Source organism: Oncorhynchus clarkii, unplaced genomic scaffold, assembly GCF_045791955.1.
Source record: "Oncorhynchus clarkii lewisi isolate Uvic-CL-2024 unplaced genomic scaffold, UVic_Ocla_1.0 unplaced_contig_6143_pilon_pilon, whole genome shotgun sequence".
Lineage (NCBI taxonomy): Eukaryota > Metazoa > Chordata > Actinopteri > Salmoniformes > Salmonidae > Oncorhynchus > Oncorhynchus clarkii.
This window is the reverse complement of record NW_027258776.1, coordinates 34,364-53,242: the sequence shown is the minus strand read 5'-3', so window position 1 is coordinate 53,242 and position 18,879 is coordinate 34,364. Positions and strand designations below refer to the sequence as shown.

Below are 18,879 nucleotides of genomic sequence, written 5' to 3'. Positions count from 1 at the left end.
CACAGCATGATGCCGCTGCCACCATGCTTCGCCGTAGGGATGGTGCCAGGTTTCCTCCGGACGGGACGCTTGGCATTCTGGCCAAAAAGTTCAATCTTGGTTTCATCAGACCAGGGATTCTTGTTTCTCATGGTCAGAGTAATTTAGGTGCCTTTTGTCAAACTCCAAGCGAGCTGATGTCAAGCAAACACCGAGTTTGAAGGTAGGCCTTGAAATACATCCACAGGTACACCTCCAATTGACTCAAATGATGTCAAGTAGCCAATCAGAAGCTTCTAAAGCCATGACATATTTTCTGGAATTTTCCAAGCTGTTTAAAGGCACAGTCAACTTAGTGTATGTAAACTTCTGACCCACTGGAATTGTGATACAGTGAATTATAAGTGAAATAATCTGTCTGTAAACAATTGTTGGAAAAATTACTTGTCATGCACAAAGTAGATGTCCTAACCGACTTGCCAAAACTATGGTTTGTTAACAAGAAATTTGTGGAGTGGTTGAAAAACAAGTTTTAATGACTCCAACCTAAGTGTATGTATACTTCCGACTTCAACTGTATCAAGCCAACATATTGAATTGAATAACATTGGTTGTGAACTTCAGAGCTGTAACGATTTGACACTATGGCTTTGGTTAAAGGCAAGTACAAACACATACTAGTAGTAGTCATCGCTCCTGCTCTTGTTTACACATCCTGGGTGAAGCGAAACACTCATCATCTCACTGTTTTCTTCTCTGGTGAGCTCTCATTGGCTATTGCTTGACACCGTTTTCAAAACTTGTTGTTTCACACTACACGAGCACTGCAGATTTTATGCAGATCAAATCAAACATGTTTGAAAATATTTGGGACGCCTGGGACTGCTCAAAGACGAGATCCGTAGATTGTGTCTCTGACCCGCTCACATTAAACGAGCGTCAGTGATAGCTGCGCGTCCCGAGTAGGCAACGACATGGGAATTATGCCTCCAATCTCATCACATTAAACGAGCGTCAGTGATAGCTGCGCGTCCCGAGTAGGCAACGACATGGGAATTATGTCTCCAATCTCATCACATTAAACGAGCGTCAGTGATAGCTGCGCGTCCCGAGTAGGCAACGACATGGGAATTATGTCTCCAATCTCATCACATTAAACGAGCGTCAGTGATAGCTGCGCGTCCCGAGTAGGCAACGACATGGGAATTATGTCTCCAATCTCATCACATTAAACGAGCGTCAGTGATAGCTGCGCGTCCCGAGTAGGCAACGACATGGGAATTATGTCTCCAATCTCAAAAACTACATCCGGGACAAAATCGTGTCGTGTACAATCAGGTTAAGTAAGATATTATAGTCTGGAATGTATCTCACTGACACAGATACTCCCTTCATGTTACAAACTGGGACTATTTCAGTTGGTATTACATTCTCCTTTCTCTCCGTGAGAGAATCTCTCCTTGCCTGCTTTTGAAAAAGGTTGAAGGTAACCGAGGAGAGGAGCCGAGGAGAGGAAACATAGAAACAAATGTGCTTGTATGAAATGAGACATCTGCACTCACGCATCAACATTTTCTAGATAAAAGGATAAGTAGCATATAGATTTGAAATGTGTGCTTGCTTTTCTCATTCCAGAAAACAACAGCTGATTCAAAGGGGGAGTGGCCAATGTTTAAACACTTCTGCACTAGCCTCCATTGAGGATACACCTGTGCATCCTCTGCCGAAGTAGGTTATCATGGTGGTGAGCACAATCCTCCGTTCTCCTACTAACGAATTGACACTCTCCACGACTATTACCCACTTATCGGTTTCAGGGAAGGAGTCGAGGATAGACTTTTGCCCAATTGATAATCTCCCCCACTCTCACCTCGCTGGACTCTTCCTCTGGCTGGTCTCTGAGCTGCAGCTGAAACAGGAAGTTCTGCTCCTCCAGGGCAGAGAGCATGCTGGGAAGGTGGGAGGAGCTACTGTTCATTCTGTGGAATGATGCCATGGTAACCTCTGCTGATTGGTGGCTGCAGACAGGTAGTATAAAATGTTGTGGTTACAAAATGGTTACAAAAAGTGGCACTTTTAAAAAAAAATTTTACAGCAGTTTTACATTAAATCCTAATGGTTAAGGTTGGGACTGTAATTACCAGACATTGTCCACGAGGAGTACAGAGCCATCAGGCATCATGGGGAGGTAGGACGCGTTGAAGTTAGGAAGAACCCTCACGTTCCTAACACACACCTCCTCCTGGGAACTGGAGTTTAATACTGGGGAGAGGGGGGAGAGAGGTGGAGGGGGGGTGGAAAAGGGTGAGAAAGTGGGAGGTGGAGCGGGGAGCGAGAGAGAGGTGGGGCGAGAGAGAGGTGGGGCGGGGAGTGAGAGAGCGGTAGAGCGGGGAGTGAGAGAGAGGTGGAGCGGGGAGCGAGAGAGAGGTGGAGCGGGGAGTGAGAGAGAGGTGGAGCGGGGAGCGAGAGAGAGGTGGAGCGGGGAGCGAGAGAGAGGTGGGGCGGGGAGCGAGAGAAAGGTGGGGCGGGGAGCGAGAGGTGGAGCGGGGAGCGAGAGAGAGGTGGAGCGGGGAGTGAGAGAGAGGTGGAGCGGGGAGCGAGAGAGAGGTGGAGCGGGGAGCGAGAGAGAGGTGGAGCGGGGAGCGATAGAGAGGTGGAGCGGGGAGCGATAGAGAGGTGGAGCGAGAGAGAGGTGGAGCGGGGCGAGAGAGGTGGGGCGAGAGAGAGGTGGGGCGGGGAGCGAGAGAGAGGTGGAGCGGGGAGCGAGAGAGAGGTGGAGCGGGGAGCGAGAGAGAGGTGGGGCGAGAGAGAGGTGGGGCGGGGAGTGAGAGAGAGGTAGAGCGGGGAGCGAGAGAGAGGTGGAGCGGGGAGCGAGAGAGAGGTGGAGCGGGGAGCGAGAGAGAGGTGGAGCGGGGACCGAGAGAGGTGGGGCGGGGAGCGAGAGAGAGGTGGAGCGGGGAGCGAGAGAGGTGGAGCGGGGAGCGAGAGAGGTGGAGCGAAAGAGGTGGAGTGAGAGAGAGGTGGAGCGGGGAGTGTGAGAGGTGGAGCGAGAGAGAGGTGGAATGGGGAGCGAGAGAGGTGGGGCGGGGAGCGAGAGAGAGGTGGGAGACATTAAAAAAGAGACAGGAACAGGAAAACAGAGAGAAGGAGATGTTTAAGTGATGTAGTATTGTCTCCTAAAAGTCATAGTAGTATTGTCTCTGAAAAGTCATGGTAGTATTGTCTCCTAAAAGTCATAGTAGTATTGTCTCCTAAAAGTCATAGTAGTATTGTCTCTGAAAAGTCATGGTAGTATTGTCTCCTAAAAGTCATAGTAGTATTGTCTCCTAAAAGTCATAGTAGTATTGTCTCTGAAAAGTCATGGTAGTATTGTCTCCTAAAAGTCATAGTAGTATTGTCTCTGAAAAGTCATGGTAGTATTGTCTCCTAAAAGTCATAGTAGTATTGTCTCCTAAAAGTCATAGTAGTATTGTCTCTGAAAAGTCATGGTAGCATTGTCTCCTAAAAGTCATGGTAGTATTGTCTCCTAAAAGTCATAGTAGTATTGTCTCCTAAAAGTCGTGGTAGTATTGTCTCCTAAAAGTCATAGTAGTATTGTCTCCTAAAAGTCATGGTAGTATTGTCTCCTAAAAGTCATGGTAGTATTGTCTCTGAAAAGTCATAGTAGTATTGTCTCCTAAAAGTCATGGTAGTATTGTCTCCTAAAAGTCATGGTAGTATTGTCTCTGAAAAGTCATAGTAGTATTGTCTCCTAAAAGTCATGGTAGTATTGTCTCCTAAAAGTCATGGTAGTATTGTCTCTGAAAAGTCATGGTAGTATTGTCTCCTAAAAGTCATGGTAGTATTGTCTCCTAAAAGTCATAGTAGTATTGTCTCTGAAAAGTCATGGTAGTATTGTCTCCTAAAAGTCATGGTAGTATTGTCTCCTAAAAGTCATAGTAGTATTGTCTCTGAAAAGTCATGGTAGTATTGTCTCCTAAGTCATAGTAGTATTGTCTCCTAAAAGTCATGGTAGTATTGTCTCCTAAAAGTCATGGTAGCATTGTCTCCTAAAAGTCATAGTAGTATTGTCTCCTAAAAGTCATGGTAGTATTGTCTCTGAAAAGTCATGGTAGTATTGTCTCCTAAAAGTCATGGTAGTATTGTCTCCTAAAAGTCATAGTAGTATTGTCTCTGAAAAGTCATGGTAGTATTGTCTCCTAAAAGTCATGGTAGTATTGTCTCCTAAAAGCCATAGTAGTATTGTCTCTGAAAAGTCATGGTAGTATTGTCTCCTAAAAGTCATGGTAGTATTGTCTCTGAAAAGTCATGGTAGTATTGTCTCCTAAAAGTCATGGTAGCATTGTCTCCTAAAAGTCATGGTAGCATTGTCTCCTAAAAGTCATAGTAGTATTGTCTCTGAAAAGTCATGGTAGTATTGTCTCCTAAAAGTCATGGTAGCATTGTCTCCTAAAAGTCATAGTAGTATTGTCTCTGAAAAGTCATGGTAGTATTGTCTCCTAAAAGTCATGGTAGTATTGTCTCTGAAAAGTCATGGTAGTATTGTCTCCTAAAAGTCATGGTAGCATTGTCTCCTAAAAGTCATAGTAGTATTGTCTCCTAAAAGTCATGGTAGTATTGTCTCCTAAAAGTCATGGTAGTATTGTCTCCTAAAAGTCATGGTAGTATTGTCTCTGAAAAGTCATGGTGGCATTGTCTCCTAAAAGTCATGGTAGCATTGTCTCCTAAAAGTCATAGTAGTATTGTCTCCTAAAAGTCATGGTAGTATTGTCTCCTAAAAGTCATAGTAGTATTGTCTCCTAAAAGTCATAGTAGTATTGTCTCCTAAAAGTCATGGTAGTATTGTCTCTGAAAAGTCATGGTAGTATTGTCTCCTAAAAGTCATGGTAGCATTGTCTCCTAAAAGTCATAGTAGTATTGTCTCCTAAAAGTCATGGTAGTATTGTCTCCTAAAAGTCATGGTAGTATTGTCTCCTACAAGTCATGGTAGTATTGTCTCTGAAAAGTCATGGTGGCATTGTCTCCTAAAAGTCATGGTAGCATTGTCTCCTAAAAGTCATAGTAGTATTGTCTCCTAAAAGTCATGGTAGTATTGTCTCCTAAAAGTCATGGTAGTATTGTCTCCTAAAAGTCATAGTAGTATTGTCTCCTAAAAGTCATAGTAGTATTGTCTCCTAAAAGTCATAGTAGTATTGTCTCCTAAAAGTCATGGTAGTATTGTCTCTGAAAAGTCATGGTAGTATTGTCTCCTAAAAGTCATGGTAGCATTGTCTCCTAAAAGTCATAGTAGTATTGTCTCCTAAAAGTCATGGTAGTATTGTCTCCTAAAAGTCATGGTAGTATTGTCTCCTAAAAGTCGTGGTAGTATTGTCTCTGAAAAGTCATGGTGGCATTGTCTCCTAAAAGTCATGGTAGCATTGTCTCCTAAAAGTCATAGTAGTATTGTCTCCTAAAAGTCATGGTAGTATTGTCTCCTAAAAGTCATGGTAGTATTGTCTCCTAAAAGTCATAGTAGTATTGTCTCCTAAAAGTCATAGTAGTATTGTATCCTAAAAGTCATGGTAGTATTGTCTCCTAAAAGTCATGGTAGTATTGTCTCCTAAAAGTCATGGTAGTATTGTCTCCTAAAAGTCATGGTAGTATTGTCTCCTAAAAGTCACGGTAGTATTGTCTCCTAAAAGTCATAGTAGTATTGTCTACTAAAAGTCATGGTGGCATTGTCTCCTAAAAGTCATGGTAGCATTGTCTCCTAAAAGTCACGGTAGTATTGTCTCCTAAAACAATGGCGTCACTTCCATAGGACAATATTTAAACACATACACAAACCCCACATCCCATTAAAGTAATAGTGCAACGTTTTGGCAGCCGAGTGCAGTTTCTCTGTGTGCAGTTTGAAGGAAGTCGAAGGTAGTTTCAGGGGCCATTGCTAACTACAGTTAGTGCAAGTCTATAGGAACTGCTAGCATACGACCTTCAACTTCCTTCAAACTGCACACAGAGAAACTGCACTCGGTTGCCAAAATGTCGCACTATTCCTTTAATGGGACGTGGATGTTTTAAGTGGGGTTTGCGTATGTATGTAGAAACATAAAAACGGTATCCATGAGTTCATCTGTGTCTGGGTAAGTAGAAAAAAGGGCTTTACACTGCCGTCAGAAAGTATTCACACCCCCTTGACCTTTCCACGTTGTTGTGTTACAGACGGAATTTTAAATGGATTGAAATTGAGATTTGTTTTTGTCACTGGCCTACATACAATACCCCATGATGTCACAGTCAAATGATGTTTCTCAAAATGTGTACAAATGTATTAAACATGAAAAGCTTAAATGTCTTAAGTCAATAAGCATTCAACTCATTTAGTTATGGCAAGCCTAAATAAGTTCAGGAGTAAAAATGTGCTTAACAAGTCACATAATAAATAGCCTGGACTCACTCTGTGTGCAATAATAGTGTTTAACATGAATGTTGAATGACTACCTCATCTCTGTACCCACACATACACAATTATCTGTTAAGTTCACTCAGTTGAGCAGTGAATTTCAAAACAGACCTGGGCGGTTTTCCAATACCTCACAAAGAAGGTCACCCATTGGTAGATGGGTAAAAAAAAAATCAAAAGCAGACATTGAATATCCCTTTGGTGGTAGTTGCATCATGTTATGCTTGTAATCGTTTATCTACTGGGGAGTTTTTCAGAACAAAAAAAACAGAAAGGCAAAAACCTAAAGGAAACCATGGGTCAGTCTGCTTTCCACCAGACACTGGGAGATGAATTCACCTTTCAGAAGGACAATAACCTAACACACAAGGCCAAATCTACACTGGAGTTGCTTACCAAGAAGACAGTGAACGTTCCTGAGTGGCCGAGTTACAGTTTTGACTTAAATCTACTTGAAAATATATGGCAATGAAAATTGGTTGTTGATCATAGCTTGACAACAATTTGACAGAGCTTGAAGAATTATAAAAATAATAATGGGCAAATGTTGCACAATCCAGGTGTGGAAAACTCTTAGAGACTGGTGGTGCTTCTAAAAGCATTGACTCAGAGGTGTGAATACTTATGGAAATTAAAGATTTCTGTCATTTATTTTCAATACATATGCAAAAATGTATTCACATTTTTTTTTTCTCACTTTGTCATTATGGGATATTGTGTGTTAAAATATATATATTTAATCCATTTTTAAGTCAAGATGTAACACAACAAAATGTGGAATTAAGTCAAGGGAAGGCACTATAGTTGCCACACTATCCCTTTAAGACAATACAGGGTCATTTCAGAGGGTCCTCTTACTCTATAGTGTAAACACACACACACACACACACACACACACACACACACACACACACACACACACACACACACACACACAACACTTCTGAGCTATTGCATAACACTGTAATAACACTGTGGCAGCGAGGATAAAGTACTTGATTTGTCATTCTTTGCTCTCTGTTGCTGTTACTGTTAACAAACCAAGACTGTGTTAGCATAACCACTAGCTTAAGCACTTTGTTTTCAAACAGGAAATAACATAACATAAATATGCCCTTTATCAGATGCTTTTTTCCAAAGCGACTTACAACAGTGAGTGCATAACTTTTTCATATGGGTGGCCTAAGCGGGAACTGAAATCCACAACCCTAGCATTGCAGGTGCCATGCTCTACCAATTGAGCCACACAGGACCAATCATGAATCTTCATTTGGCACTCCTCAACTAGGGCATTACCCAAGCTGCTTCTGTACTTCTAGAATTAAAACAATATTCAAAATTCGTAAAGTTGGCCCAACTCTTTATATACATGGCTCTGATTAATTCCAATGAATGAACAGGATTTTACACAGGGTCCAGAGTGATTCTCGTTCAGAGTGTTTCTCATTCAGTGTAACTAGGGTCCAGAGTGATTCTCGTTCAGTGTAACTAGGGTTCAGAGTGTTTCTCGTTCAGTGTAACTAGGGTCCATTGTGTTTCTCGTTCAGTGTAACTAGGGTCCAGAGTGTTTCTCATTCAGTGTAACTAGGGTCCAGAGTGTTTCTCATTCAGTGTAACTAGGGTCCAGAGTGTTTCTCATTCAGTAAAACTAGGGTCCAGAGTGTTTCTCATTCAGTGTAACTAGGGTCCAGAGTGTTTCTCATTCAGTGTAACTAGGATCCAGATTGTTTCTCATTCAGTGTAACAAAGTTAAACCTCCCCAGCTCCCTACCTTTGAGAAGGGTCAGGTGCTTCCCGGAGACAGTAATCTGTTGACATTTCACAGTCGGAGGAGGAAGAACACTCAGGGTGGTGCTGACTGGACAGAGAGGGGGAAGGAGGGGGAGAGAGAGATATTTGTCATAAAAAATAAATTCAAAAACTATTCTGTACAATATTTAATTGAATGCAAATATGATATATTGAGTTTTTTGAATTTCAAAGGCATGTGTGTGTTTGTGTGTACCCTGGGCCTTGAAGGTGTTGAGGTCCTGTCTGAAGGTGTGTGTGGGACTCCTCAGCTGTAGGATGGTGAGGTAACCATGTTCCCTGATCTCTGCCTTCTCCTTCTCCTGCTTCCACACTGTCACTACGATCTGATGTAACAGTATAACTTTAGACCGTCCCCTCGCCCATACCCGGGCGCGAACCAGGGACCCTCTGCACACATCAACAACAGTCACCCCTCGAAGCATCGTTACCCATCGCTCCACAAAAGCCCTTGCAGAGCAAGGGGAACTACTACTTCAAGGTCTCAGAGCAAGTGACGTCACCGATTGAAACGCTATTTAGCGCGAACACCGCTAACTAAGCTAGCCGTTTCACATCCGTTACACTGACATAGACAGGAATGCACAGGTTATGGCGAGGTTATGAACATGAATAGTCACTACGATCTGATCACACATACACACACTCTCACCTTGACCTTGAGCGTGTTGACGTGGAGTTTGTCCAATGAGACGGTCAGAGGGAAGATGACCTCATCGTTCAGTACCACTGGCTTGTCCATGGGTGACTAGGATAGAGAGGAGGGCACAAGTACACACACACAGAAATATTATATCATTTTCTAATTGTTCATGGGTGACTAGGAGAGAGAGGACGAGACAGAAAAACTATGTTATATGTGTGTGTGTCTGTGCCACACAGAGAGAGATTAAGTAAACAATGGGCACTCACAAAAAGAAAGGAGGAGGATTTATTTGGACTATAGATTCTTGATACGGACGTGAGTCACTACTGTTATCCACTCTCCCACATCAGCAGTGTATGATGGACAAACAGGATCTTTCCCAAAAGACATGGGAAATGAATGTGTGGTTGAGTGCCACAAATACAACAATCCATTCCCATTGTTTTGCCCACATTGACTATCATAGTGGGTGTTATCTTGCAGCGTTGCCAACACCTCAAGGTACATTTGTTTGGCTATGAGCTGAGGTGTTATGAGAGGTGGTATGACTTCTCTGAAAATATGACTGGGTTGTTTTTGTCTGTCTGCACTGGCACTGTGCGGCTTCATAACAGGCAATGGTGAGCAAATACTCCACAAGCCCTGCTCTCTCTCCCTCTCTCCCTCTCTCCCTCCCTCCGTCCGTCCGTCCGTCCGTCCGTCCGTCCCTCTCTCGCTCTCGCTCTCGCTCTCTCGCTCTCACAATGTCAAGTTCAGACAAATCGAAAGTGCCGAGGCTCGCATGCTTGAGGCGTCTTGTATGTCATCAGTAACTACTAGATAGCGCCGACATGTACAGCAGATCACAATAACAAGTTACCATAGTCAGAGTGAGACAGTGTTTTGGCTTGTTGGGTCAGTGGGGTGGGTATAATTTGTGGAACGTTCCAACAGGAATCCGTTCCAAAAACTTCGTAAATAACAAGGTTGCCAACAAGCAACGCATACAGAGTCGTATAACAGTAGAATGAGATACCGGGTAGGGAGTGAGCTATGTAACTACGTTTTTCACTCACCACGTTTATTCGGAAAAAATGTCTCTTCGTTCTAGTAGCCTCCACCATTTCTCATTCGTTGGTTTAGTTATTATTTCCGGTGTTCCTGCATTTGCGGGTGAACTCTGATGCGCCTCAATTGGGGAATCGCTGTGGTTGAAATGTAACTAATGACCGCAAGCCCCAGTGTTTTATTAGCTAGGTGGCTTGTACACAATTGTTACCGATGATACTGTATATACCTACTCGTACTACAGAAGCATGCATTGTATTTTGCCAAGTTCTCTCTGTGTTAATCCTTTTCCCCAAATATAGCAGGTAACTTGTGTCTATGTCGATGTTTTTGAGTTCATCTTGCCTAGTTAAATATAGATAAAATAAATTAGAACATGTAAAATATATACTTTGACCTATTTCAGGTAACCCCAAGATGCTTGATTCACCACACCTGCTTTTGAATGACTTTCCAGTTGTTTGTGTTTTACATTCCGACTTTTGAACGTCTGTTTATTGGACATATATATTAGTGTCTAATAAAAAATAGCAACTTATGTAAAGCATCCCATCTGTGTTAAGGTTAAAGTGTGTGTATATATATATATATATATATATATATATATATATGTGTGTATGTGTGTAGTGTAGGTCTTCTTGATGTCCACTAGGTGTCAGCACAGCTTCAATAATGTCACACCTGGTTCACAACATGTTTTTCATGTGTAACAAATCAAATTGTATTTGTCACATGCGCCGAATACTACATGTGACTACCTTACAGTGAAATGCTGAAATGAAGCCCTTAACCAACAATTTAGTTGTAAGAAAAATGTGTTAAATAAGAAATAAAAGTAACAAATAATTAAAGATCAGCAGTAAAATAAAAATAGCAAGGCTATATAAATGGGGTACCGGTGTTCCTTTCAAGTCCAGTGGTGTAAATTACTTAACAAAAATGTATTTAAACTACTCCACTACATTTTGTTTATATCTGTTTTTTTTGTATCTGTACTTTTACTCTCTGTTTCTTTACAACATTCAATTTTACTTCGCCACATTTTTAAAGAAATTCATATATTTTTTACTCCATACAGTTTCCCTGGCACCCAAAAGTACTTTATGCATTTGAATGCTAAGCCGGACAGGAAAATGGTCCAATTCACACACTTATCAAGAGAACATCCCTACTGCCTCTGATCTAGCGGACTCACTAAACACATGCTTCGTTTGTAAATTATGTCTGAGTGTTCCCATGGCTATTTCATAATTAAAAATACAAGAGAATTGTGCTGTCTGGTTTGCTTAATATATGGAAGGTCAAATAATTTATACTTTTACCACTGACACTTAAGTATCTTTTATCAATGAGGTTTACTTAGTATTTTACTGGTTCACTTTTACTTGAGACATTTTCTATTAACATATCTTTACTTTTACTCAAGAATGACAATTGGGTACTTTTTCAACCACTGTTCAAGAAGTTTAGCACCCAATACCCAACATTCACTTGGTGGCTTGAAGTAGGAGTGCTGAACTAGGATCTGTTTAGCATTTGTGAGTAGAATGAATAACATTACTTTGACGGGGTGTGGGGGGTACTGATTCCAGTTCAGCATTCTTAGCCTGAGACATTTCATAAATGCGTACAGAGGAGCACTTTTCTACGATCAGCTTTGCCTAGATCATTCTGAATCAGTTGTCTCTGGAATAACTTTATATGGACAGCGGTGGGTTTGTTTGTAGATCAGCACTCCTTCTCAACACCAGTTGCTGTACCCTAACATTTTATTATCCAATTTCCCTTAATGTCTATGTCCTTCCGGAACCCCACCTCAACATTGTTCTGTCAAGGCAACAAAAGCAAGTTGGCATGCTCTTGAAATGAATTTAACTCACAACCTCTCCTTTGGGAATTCACCACCATATCTACAACTATTTTTAAACTATCTTAACATGTGGCTTTCTTCAGGCGGACCAAGACTAGGAACACTTTTGAATGGTCTACAAAGAATGGCCCCAGGTAAAAGTTGGCTTTTACAGAGTATGTTTGTATTGTTACTCCACAGCATAGTATGCTATCACAACTATCACAACTACTGAAATGACATTTGAAACAAGGTGTCACTTCATTCTTGCTTTTTGATGGGAACTAGCCCCTTTTCCCCTACATACCTCTGGATTGCTCTTTCAGACCCACAAAGGCAACAAGAAAGAAGTTGCTACATTAACTGTTTCTCTGGGATTTGAACTAGGGGGTACATACCTCAAGTTAGCTCTTTCATGACAACAAAAGGCAACATAAAAAAAAATGGCTCTCTAAAAAATGCTCTCCTCAGATTTGAACTCTCAAAGTCTGGTTTGGGGAGCAAATGCCATAACCACTACTCTACCAGAGAGACAGACACTCGATGTTAAGGGGTACTTCAAAATGCACACATCAAAGACAACATTTCAGAGGTTATAGAATGGTGTGGGGGCTTGTACTTCTTGGGTCCACCAACCGTTCCTCAATCTTCTTTTGATGACTACAAACATAGATTATGAATCTTCAAAACCTACACTATAGAATGGATGTGTTTAGGAACAGGGGACGAAATTCGAAAGAGGCGTATTTCCAATTACCAACAAATAGACCCTAGAAATGTTATTCCAAAATCTTAATATTGGAACTTTGGCCCTTCATTTGCCTACTACTGCCTATAAGCTATCATAACACGTGATTTTTTTCTTGGGGACAAGGTATCGGAACGCTTTTGAATGGTCTACAAAGCATGCCCCCAGGTCAAAGTTGGCTTTTGCAGACAAGGATAATATATTGTTACTCCACGACATAGTATGTTATCACAACTCTATTAAAAGGACATTCTGTACAAGGTGTCACTTCAGTCTTTCTATTTGATGGGAACTACCCCTACCCCCCAACAAACCTCAAGTTAGTTCTTTCATGCCAACAAAAGGCAGAATCAAAAATGGCTCTCTAAAAAATGCTCTCTTCAGATTTGAACTCTCAAACTCTGGTTTGGGGAGCAAACACCATCACCACTACTCTACCAGAGAGACAGGGAATTGATGTTAAGGGGTACTTTGAAATGCACACATCAAAGACAACATTTCAGAGGTTATAGAATGGTGTGGGGGCTTGTACTTCTTGGGTCCACCAACCGTTCCTCAATCTTCTTTTGATGACTACAAACATAGATTATGAATCTTCAAAACCTACACTATAGAATGGATGTGTTTAGGAACAGGGGACGAAATTCGAAAGAGGCGTATTTCCAATTACCAACAAATAGACCCTAGAAATGTTATTCCAAAATCTTAATATTGGAACTTTGGCCCTTCATTTGCCTACTACTGCCTATAAGCTATCATAACACGTGATTTTTTTCTTGGGGACAAGGTATCGGAACGCTTTTGAATGGTCTACAAAGCATGCCCCCAGGTCAAAGTTGGCTTTTGCAGACAAGGATAATATATTGTTACTCCACGACATAGTATGTTATCACAACTCTATTAAAAGGACATTCTGTACAAGGTGTCACTTCAGTCTTTCTATTTGATGGGAACTACCCCTACCCCCCAACAAACCTCAAGTTAGTTCTTTCATGCCAACAAAAGGCAGAATCAAAAATGGCTCTCTAAAAAATGCTCTCTTCAGATTTGAACTCTCAAACTCTGGTTTGGGGAGCAAACACCATCACCACTACTCTACCAGAGAGACAGGGAATTGATGTTAAGGGGTACTTTGAAATGCACACATCAAAGACAACATTTCAGAGGTTATAGAATGGTGTGGGGGCTTGTACTTCTTGGGTCCACCAACCGTTCCTCAATCTTCTTTTGATGACTACAAACATAGATTATGAATCTTCAAAACCTACACTATAGAATGGATGTGTTTAGGAACAGGGGACGAAATTCGAAAGAGGCGTATTTCCAATTACCAACAAATAGACCCTAGAAATGTTATTCCAAAATCTTAATATTGGAACTTTGGCCCTTCATTTGCCTACTACTGCCTATAAGCTATCATAACACGTGGGTTTTTTCTTGGGGACAAGGTATCGGAACGCTTTTGAATGGTCTACAAAGCATGCCCCCAGGTCAAAGTTGCCATCTGCACACAAGGTTAGTAATTTCTCCAAATTAAAGTTTGTTACTCCATGACATAATATCACAATACTATTGAAATTACTTTCTTTACAATGTGACTGGAGTGTTGGACTATTTTTTGGCCCTTCCTCTGACACTGCCTAGTATATACAGTAGGTCCTCGATGGTAGGAAGCTTCTACCCAGTGATGTACTCGCCCGTCAGCAATCAAATTTTATTCATAAATCCTTTACAACATCAGCCGATGTTGAAACCCAGCCTAAAACCCCAAAACAGCAAGCAATGCAGATGCACAGTGGCTAGGAAAAACTCCCTAGAAAGGCAGGAACCTAGGAAGAAACCTAGAGAGGAACCAGGCTATGAGGGGTGGCCAGTCCTCTTCTGGCTGTGCCGGTTGGAGATAACAGTACATGGCCAAACGTTCATATCACCAGCAGGCTCAAATAATAATCACAGTGGTTGTAGAGTGCAACAGGTCAGCACCTCAAGAGTAAATGTCAGGTCCGGGACAAGGTAGCACGTCCGGTGAATACGTCATGGTTCCATAGCTGCAGGCAGAACAGTTCAAACTGGAGCAGCAGCACGATCAGGTGGACTGGGGCCAGCAAGGAGTGATCATGCCAGATAGTCCTGAGGCATGGTCCCAGGGCTCAGGTCCTCCGCGATAGAAGGGAGAGGGAGAGAGTGAATTAGAGGGAGCATACTTAAATTCACACGGGACACCAGATAAGACAGGATAAATACTCCAGGTTTAACTGACTGACCCTAACCCCCCTACACAAACTATTGCAACCTAAATACTGTGGCCCCGTCCGACGATACACCCTTAGTAGCGCCTTACAGTCAGATGCCGAGTAGTTTCCATACCGGGAGGGGATGCAACCGGTAAGGATGCTCTTGATGGTGCAGCGGTATAACTGAGGATCTGGTTTCCTGAGGGGTAAAAGGTGTTATCATGCCCTCTTTCACAACTGTGTTGGTGTGTTTGACTATGATAGTTCGTTGGGGATATGGATATCAAGGAACTTGAAACTTTCAACTTCTCCACTTCAGACCTGTCCATGTTAATGGGGTTCTATTCTGCCCTCCTTCTCCTATAGTCAACAATCAGCTCCTTTTGTCTTGCTCACGTTGAGGGCAAGGTTCTCTTTGCACCACACTGCCAGGTCTCTTACCTCCTCCCTATAGGCCGTCTCATCGTTGTCGGTGATCATGCCTAACACTGTTGTCATCAGCAACCGTAATGGTGTTGGAGTTGTGCTTTGCCATGCAGTCATGGGTGAACAGGGAGTACAGGAGGGGACTAAGCACCCACCTCTGAGTGGCCTTAGTGTTAAGCATCAGCGTAGCAGATGTGTTGTTGGCTACCCTTACCAACTGGGGGCTGCCCGTCAGGAAGTCCAGGATCCAGTTGCAGAGACAGGTGTTTAGTACCAGGATCCTTTGCTTAGTGATCAGCATTGTTGGCACTATGCTGTTGAACGCTGAGCTATAGTCAATTAACAGCATTCTGGGCCTCCCAGGTGGCGCAGTGGTTAAGGGTGCTGTACTGCAGCGCCAGCTGTGCCATCAGAGACCCTGGGTTCGTGCCCAGGCTTTGTCGTAACTGGCCTCGACCGGGACGTCTGTTGGGCGACGCATAATCGTCCGGGTTAGGGAGGGCTTGGTCGGTAGGGATGTCCTTGTCTCATCGCACACCAGCGACTCCTGTGGCGGGCTGGGCGCAGTGCGCGCTGACCAAGGTTGCCAGGTGCACTGTGTTTCCTCTGACACATTGGTGCGGCTGGCTTTCGGGTTGGCTGCGCGCTGTGTTAAGAAGCAGTGCGGGCTAGGTTGGGTTGTGTATCAGAGGACGCATGACTTTCAACCTTTTCTCTCCCGAGCCCCTACGGGAGTTGCGATGAGACAAGACAGTAGCTACTACGAAATTGGGGAGAAAAAGGGGTAAAATAAACAAATATATATTTATTTTTTAAAAACAGAATTCTCACAGAGGTTATCCTTTTCTCCAGGTGTGAATAGGTAGTGTGGAGTGCAATAGAGATTGCATCATCTGTGGATCTGTTGGGGCAGTATGCCAATTGGAGTGGGTCTAGGGTTTCCGGCATGATTGCTTGATGTGAGCCATTACCAGCCTTTCAAAGGACTTCATGGCTATCAATGTGAGTGCTACGGGGCGCTAATCATTTAGGCAGGTTACCTTTGCTTTCTTCGGCACAGGGAATATGTTGGTCTGTTTGAAATATGTAGGTATTACAATCTCGGTCAGGGAGAGGTTGAAAATGTCAGTGAAGACACTTGCCTGATAATCAGTCTGGCCCGTGGCTTTAGGAATGTTTACCTGTTTAAAGGTCTTGCGCACATCGCCTATGGAGAGCCTGATCACACATTCTTCTGGAACAGCTGGTGCTCTTGTGCATGCTTCAGTGTTGCTTTCCTCGAAGCGAGCATAAAATGCTTTTAGCATTTTTTTAGCAATTCTAGTAGGCTTTCGTCACTGAGCAGCTTGTGGCTGGGTGTCCCTTTGTAGTCATGAATATTTTCCAAGCCCTTCCACATCCAACAAGCATCAGAGCAGGTGTAGTAGGATTCAATCTGAGTCCTGTATTAACGCTTCAGGACAAGTCTCTGAATTTCCTTGAGTGGGCCAGCCAGAACCCTGACTTGAATCCAATCTAACATTTCTGGAGAGACCTGTAAATAGGTGTGCAGCAAAACTCTCCATCGAACTTCACAGATCTTGAGAGGATCTACAGAGAAGAATGGGAGAAACTCCCCAAATACAGCTGTGGCAAGCTTGTAGCCTCAGACCCAAGGCTGTAATAGCTGCCAAAGCTGTTTCAACAAAGTATTGAGTAAAGGGTCTGAATAGTTATGTAAATGTAATCACATTTTGATTTAATAAATTGGAGTTCCTTTCTAAATGTCACACCCTGATCGGTTTCACCTTTCTCGTGATTGTCTCCACCCCATCCAGGTGTCACTTATTATCCCTAGTGTATATATCCCTGTCTCTGTGCCAGTTTGTCTTGTATGCTTTTCAAGGCAACCAGCATTTTCTCTTGCTCCTGCTTCTATTCTCTTTCGCTAGTCCTCACTTTTTTTGCCTTGCCTGTTTTCTGGACTCTGTACCCGCCTGCCTGACCATTCTGCCTGCCCTGACCTCGAGCCTGGCTGCCACTCTGTACCTCCTGGACTCTGAACTGGTTGACATTTTGCCTGTCCACGACCATTTTCTTGCCCTTTTGGATTGTTGAATAAATATCAAGACTCAAACCATCTGCCTCCCATGTCTTCATCTGGGTCTCACCTTGTGCTCTTATACTAAACCTGCTTTTGCTTTGACATTGTCCGCTATTGTGTGTAGATTGATAAGAGAAAACCAATGTAATCAATTGTAGAAGGCTGTAACGTAACAAAATGTCAAACAAGTCAAGGGGTCTGAATACTTTCCGAAGCACAGTAACCATATACTTTTTAACCATATAGTTAAAATCAGAAATGGTAGGTTGAGACTAATACAGTCAGGATAGTGTAACTTATCCCATCATACCCAAGATATTTAGTACAGTCTTCCAATACATTAATCAAGAGTCAATGCCTTTATACCATTATGGTAGTGAAGGCTTTTTACTGCCACTGATGGTAAACACCAACTGTGTGTCCAAATTCCTTTTCATCAAGATAATGGTTAACGTTCTTTGTAGAAGTTGCAGAAAGGAAAATACGTACTGTAGCTATGTAGGCTTCCTGCAGGCTACCAATTTTCACACAAAAAAAACACACAATAGGTTGTTTTTTAAATTCAAAATTAAACGAGCATGTGCATTTCTCTAAGAACCTAGGAGGTACATTTCAGTCATAACTGGATAAAAAAAAAAAAGAAAGTGACCTGAAATCCACTATCATTCGCTTATGCCAGCTTAACCATAACCCATCCATACAGCTGTAGTAGGATGTCCCTTGGGGGCATCCGTACCTATGTAGGACATGCAATAAACAGGCTGGAGCTAGAACCTCGTGGTCGCGCGTCTTTATTTTAGATCATACTACACAGTTCAGTATTGCAATAGTATGAAATTATCGGGGTACTGTTACTTTAATTAGATTTGACTATATAAAAAAATACCCTACAAGTAAAAGTATATAATTGACAAAGTACTGAGTAAAAATTGTTTGAAAAATCCAATATGCCTTTGATATTTTGTAAAATTTTCTGTTACCTTAATATTTTTACACATTACCTTTTCTTTGAATATAAGGGAGAAGTAGCAAATGTGCTGTAGGAAGTAATTTAATTGGTTGCAACAAAGGCACATCTGTGTGGGCATTTTTTTTTACCTAATTTCTATCAGCATGTTAAATGCACAACCAGAGTTAAACAAATTCGAGACCACCTTTACTCCACACACAGAGACGCGTACAAAGCCATACACTTGGCAAATCTTACCATAATTATCAGGTATGAAGGTAAGACCCAGATGCAGACCACGTCGAATAAACAATAGTTTAATACTCAAACAGGGGCAAGCAATAGTAACTTTAGTTAACTCTACCTACATGAACATACTACCTCAATTGGTGACCGCGCACATTCACTCTGTACCAGCACCCCCCTGTATATATATTGTAATTTTTTTAATGCTGCTCTTTAATTACTTGTATCTATTATACTTATCTGTATTTGTTTTAACTGCACAGTTGGTTAGGGGACATAAGTAAGCATTTTACTGTAAGGGCCAATCGGGCTCTCCTGATCCTGGTTTGCTCGCTCCGACTTGCCATTGGACTGGGGGTGGAACCCAGAGGACAGGCTGGCCAACGACACAATGAGGGCGCAGAATGCCTTCCAGACCCGG

The 18,879-nt window shown here is 42.3% G+C and overlaps 1 protein-coding gene across 1 annotated transcript in view; it reads right to left on the bottom strand.

The window, feature by feature from the left end:
• Positions 1–1,605: 1,605 nt before the first annotated feature.
• LOC139398531 (trafficking protein particle complex subunit 14-like) overlaps positions 1,606–18,879 on the bottom strand; it is a 28,016-nt gene continuing 10,742 nt past the window's right edge. The window contains exons 2-6 of the mRNA XM_071144478.1: positions 8,883–8,978; positions 8,427–8,556; positions 8,193–8,279; positions 2,121–2,241; positions 1,606–1,997 (exon numbers count right to left, since the gene is read on the bottom strand). Coding sequence (XP_071000579.1) covers positions 1,793–1,997; positions 2,121–2,241; positions 8,193–8,279; positions 8,427–8,556; positions 8,883–8,978 — 639 coding nt within the window. The 3' untranslated portion in view covers positions 1,606–1,792. The remainder of the gene's footprint in view (positions 1,998–2,120; positions 2,242–8,192; positions 8,280–8,426; positions 8,557–8,882; positions 8,979–18,879) is intronic.